General features: G+C 58.5%; 1 protein-coding gene across 1 annotated transcript in view; it reads left to right on the top strand.

Annotated features, from left to right (window-relative positions):
- Window positions 1–747: 747 nt before the first annotated feature.
- RNF157 (ring finger protein 157) overlaps window positions 748–4681 on the top strand; it is a gene marked incomplete at its 3' end in the record, with an annotated part of 12469 nt that continues 8535 nt past the window's right edge. The window contains exon 1 of the mRNA XM_010144682.1: window positions 748–879. Within this exon, the coding sequence (XP_010142984.1) occupies window positions 787–879 (93 nt within the window). The remainder of the gene's footprint in view (window positions 880–4681) is intronic.

Raw genomic sequence — 4681 nt, forward strand, 5'->3', positions numbered from 1 at the left:
GTTCGTTGTGCTGTTGGGGTTTGTCCCCCTTCCTGCCAGCGGCTGCAGCAAACCCAGGCAGGTGTCTGGCTGTGGTGTTGCTGCCTGTGACCCTGGGCTGTGGGCAGCAGCAACCCTGCCTGCTTCACGGGCTGCGTGCCTGGCCCACGCTGCCCCTTCCCGGTAGCATCTGGGGGGTATCTGAAAATAGCTGGTGTTCATGCAAAGGATTAGCGCTGCTCTCCTGCGCTGCCATCTCCCCTGCCCGCAGACTGGGATTCGGCCACCCCTGCCTGCTAAGGAATGGTCAAAGGTCGGGGTGACCTTGGGTTGCTCAGGGCGGGCTAGGGCTGGCAGGGATTTCCCGGGCAGGGAAAGGGGAGCCACAGCCAAAGCCCTGCGGTGTCAATCTGCTCCCATTGCATCCTGCTGGATGGAGCAGATGCCGTGGGGCTGGACCCCTGCACTGTTCTCTCCCCGTCCCGGCGCTCTCTGCCCGAGCTCTCAGCTGTGGGCAGGGAGCGGGGGCAAGGCAGGCAGGCAGAAGGCAGCAGGCTTTCCTCTTGTCCAGCTCCCCTTTGCCTCTGCCTGGCTGGGGGCTGGCAGTGCGTAAGCTCAACCCAAAAGGCTCCCAGCATGGTGACCCTGGGGACAAAGCCACCTCTGAGCCATCGATTTGGTGGCTTCGTGCCTCTCCATCGTCTGGCTGAAGCCCTGTCCTCCCCCTCCCTCTGCTCAGGCGCTCTCAGTGTGGTGTTTTTTGTTTTTTTTTTTCCCCCAGGGAGCTACTTTGCCAACCACTTTATCATGGGCGGTGAGAAGTTCGACTCCACGCACCCCGAGGGGTACCTTTTCGGCGAGAACAGCGACCTCAACTTCCTGGGGAACCGGCCCGTGGTGGTGGGCACCGGGGGGACGCATGGGGCTGGGGGTGCACACGGGGCCTGGGCATGCCCCTTCCTGAGAGGGTGGCGACTGCATGACGTGGGCGTGCATGGTATGAGGCTGCTGGCTGTCATCCACCGAAAGGGCAGAGCCACCCAAGTGCATCTGGGTGTCCCAAGTGGATTCTCTGCTGTCTAATATAAGGGTCGGCTATGTGCCTCAGCCTGTCCTTCATCAGGGACTCCTGGCCCTCCTCACACCCTGTCTGGCTGCAGCAACACACTGTTACTGCTGCATCTCTCGCCTCGCTGCCAGACTTGAGCTGCAAGGGGTGAGTAGGTGTGCAAGTGGTTGAGAATGGACTGAGTGACTGCGTGACGTCGGCCTTTGGGTGCTGCTCTCCAGAGTACCCCTGTTGTGGGTCATCAGGCTTTCCTGATCTGCAAGGGTCGCACAAACCATCAGCTTAAAACCATCAGCTGGTGAAGAAGATGCAGAGGGGTGATGGACTGATTCAGCCTGACTCCCTCTTTCTCACTCCCTCTCCAAGAGCTGCTTTTCCTCTCGCCTTTCCCAGCTCAGCCAGGAACCATCTCCCAGCCCAGATGGGTTGGGGGGGGGACACGCCAGCAATGGTGCTGGCATGGTGCGGGGCAGAGTAGCCTGGACAGGAGCAGGAGAAAGTACTCCCCAAGCCCTAGCAAAATTTAAAAAGGGTTGGTGGAGCTGTGGGCACACCAGTGGGTTTTGCGGGGCTGGGTGCTGCCGGCTCCGGCTGGTCTCAGGGCACAGGGAAACCCGGCTGCAGGGAAGGCCCCTGGACCCACGGTCCTGGGGGTGTTTTTTCTGCTCACGGCTTTGGACAGGGAGGAAATGAGAGTGGGGCTGTCCCCATGGCGGGGTTTGGCTGCAGGGGTGAACATCCCCAGCTCCTGAGGGTGCACCGCAGGAGGGTGGCTCAGTATTAACAAAAACAACTAAGGTGAGGAATTAAAAGGCACCAAAGCTTTTCTGTTGAGTCGAGATAAACCTGCCCGGTGCTAATGGCCTGCTCTGCCTTGGGCTGGCGAGGCTGCTGCCTTCTCAGTTTGTGTTTCCTCCTTGAAATCGGCTCTGGCAGCATTTCAGCAGCATTTTAAGGCCCTTCATCAGGGAGTGCCCGCCCCTGGGCTGTGCCCGAGTGGGGATCCCAGCAGAGCCAAGGGCAGGAGCACCTCCCAAAACCCATGAGCATTGGGTGGGCAAGGCCAGCGCCTTTCTCTGCATCCTCTGCACTTCCCCAGAAATGAAAAGTCAGCACTCGGGCTCTCTCCAGCAGCGAGCACTGAGAAATCCTCTTGATTACAGTAAAAGCCTCTAAACTGCCCAGCGAGCAGTTCCCAAGTCAGACGCCCTGACAGCAGAAGCAGCGGGGAAGGTAAAGGAACAGCTTGAAAGCAGCAGATAGAATTAATACAGCATTGCAAACCAAATTGCATTGCTCTGGCTTCGTTACTGATGGCCCTGGGCTGCAGAGCTGTGACCAAGGTCCCCTCTCCCTGGGGACCAGGGGGCATTTTGGGGCTGGGCTTTTGGGTCAGGCCAGTTTGGGGGGCTCAGGGAGGGCCTGGGGAGGATCCCTGTTGTTTCTGGTCCAAGCCTGTGTCCAGGCACTGTTTGGGCATCTCTGATGCCGTCTCCAAGACCTGCCCTGGTGCTTCTTGGCTGCAGTGCTTTTGTGTTCCGGTGTGCTGTGAGAGCCCTGGCGGTGCTGGAAACGCTGGAAGTAGCCAGTGCTTTTTGGTGGGAGATTTATTTTGCGTTCCTTGGGTGCTGAGGGCCAGGAGGTGTGTGTAAAATTGTGTCCCAAATCCTCTCTGAGCCAAGCACCTTGGCTGAGCTATTACCAGCGCTGCCAGAGCAGAGATGTGCAGGGTGCCCAGAGGCTGTGCAGGTTCTCCCCTCCTCAGATACGGGATAATCTGGATTTTCCAGCTCAGGACTGGTTCCTGAGGGGCTGGGAAGGGCGGTGTGGGTTGAAGTAGCTGCCACCACTCTGGGACACCTCTGCAGGGGCTGAGGAGCAGAGATGCTGCTTGGCTGCACCTGGAGAGCCTGGGGTGTGCCAGGGAAGCCAGGGGCTGTTGAAGCGTGCAGCTGGATTTCCCTGCCCACGCTAACCTGCCTGGGTCTGCTTGTAGAAAAAACCCAGAAATATATTTTTGAGGGTTATTTTTTTTTGCTTTAACAGAAGCCAGCCTGGCCGAAATGTTGCTACAGATGCATGGACAGTGTTTTTAAATGGGTAACGGTTGCAGTGAGGTTTGTTTTTCAGCTTGATTTAAATCGAGGAGATGCAAAAAGAGCCTTAACCAGCTCCTTTCTGATGTGCAAATCTGGTTTGCAAAATTTCATTAAAAATAAAGAAAACCCCAATCCCCCCCCAAAAGAGCCTAGTAGTGGGCGTGAAAGAACCCAACCACAACGGCAAAGCTGTTTCTGCACCAAGAAATTTGCCTGCTGCTCTTCCCCATCCTGCCCAGCCCAACGGCCCCACAGGGCTGCACCCAGGGGACCCGGGCACCCCTTCTCCCCCAACACCCACCCAGGGTTCTGCCTCAGGAAGGAGCTTGCACCCATGGGTGCTCTGGCTGCTGGGTGAGTGCTGTTGCTTGCCAGAGGCCGGTTTGGGTATGGCTGGGCTGGGCACGGCACAAAGGAGCCAGCCTGGATTGCTTCATCCATTTAAACGGCAGAGGATGTGTCATGACAAGGCGTGTCATGACAGGGCTTGACTCCAGCTGGAGGCCATTTCTCACTCACTCCCTTCCAGCTGCAGTGGACGATTCTGCAGGTGCCTCTTTAGTGCTCGTGACTCATTAAGAAGTTCAATAACTACAGGTTAATGACTCGGCAGCCCTTCTGCCCTCATGGAGGGGAGGAATGGGGAGCAATTCCAATATGGATTCATCTTCAAAGCACCCAGTGCCATCAGCCATGCTGGGTCCAGCCCAGCCTTCAGCCCGCCTTTTGATGCCACTGGTGGGGCCAGAGCCATGGGTCAGTGGGATACAGGGGAGTGGTGGCTGGCTGGCAGAGGAGGGATGGGGCAGGCTCTGCGTGGGTCCCCAGCCAGGGCAGTTGTGCAGCCTTATCCATCCTGCTCTGGAGCACTTTGGGGACAGGGGAGGAGACAATGGCTTTCCCACTCAAGGGTGCCAGGGACATGGGAGCTGGGCACCTGGCTCCCCACAGGGCATCCCCAAGTGCCACCTGCAGTTCAGTCTTGTCCCCTCGGTATGGGGGTGACAGCACACCAATGAGCCAGGTTTTGATCCCGGCATAAGACTGTGTCCCTCCATCGCGTGTTTGCGTCATGCCCCCCAGGGTGGGGTGGGAGGAGGGGGAGCGCTGGTCCCTTCCTGGGGCTCAAATTACCTGGGAGTTAAGAGGGGGGAGATGGGTCCTGCATTCCTTCCCTGGTGTCCTCTGTCTCCCTTGGGGGGCTGCAGTGCCAAGGAGAGGGTGTCCCCTCTCCTCAGCAAGCCCTGTAGCCCCCACAGTGGCTGCAGGTGGGCAGGGAAGGCACGGTCACCTTGAAGGATGGCTTGGCACCTCTCCCTCATAGCACTGCTGCCTGTCTGGTCCTTCCTGGTTGCCCCATAGCTCCTTGCTCCAGGAACAGGGCTGGCAGAGACCTCGGCACCCAAATCCCACCCATCCTCAGGAGAACTCAGGGATATTGGTGCCTGTTTCTTGGCTGGCGAGCAGGGAGGGAGCTCCAGCCAAGTCCCAGTGGGAGCTGCAGGGGCTCAGCACCCCTCCAGATGCACAGCCC

The sequence above is a fragment of the Buceros rhinoceros genome, unplaced genomic scaffold (genome assembly GCF_000710305.1).
Source record: "Buceros rhinoceros silvestris isolate BGI_N320 unplaced genomic scaffold, ASM71030v1 scaffold27811, whole genome shotgun sequence".
Lineage (NCBI taxonomy): Eukaryota > Metazoa > Chordata > Aves > Bucerotiformes > Bucerotidae > Buceros > Buceros rhinoceros.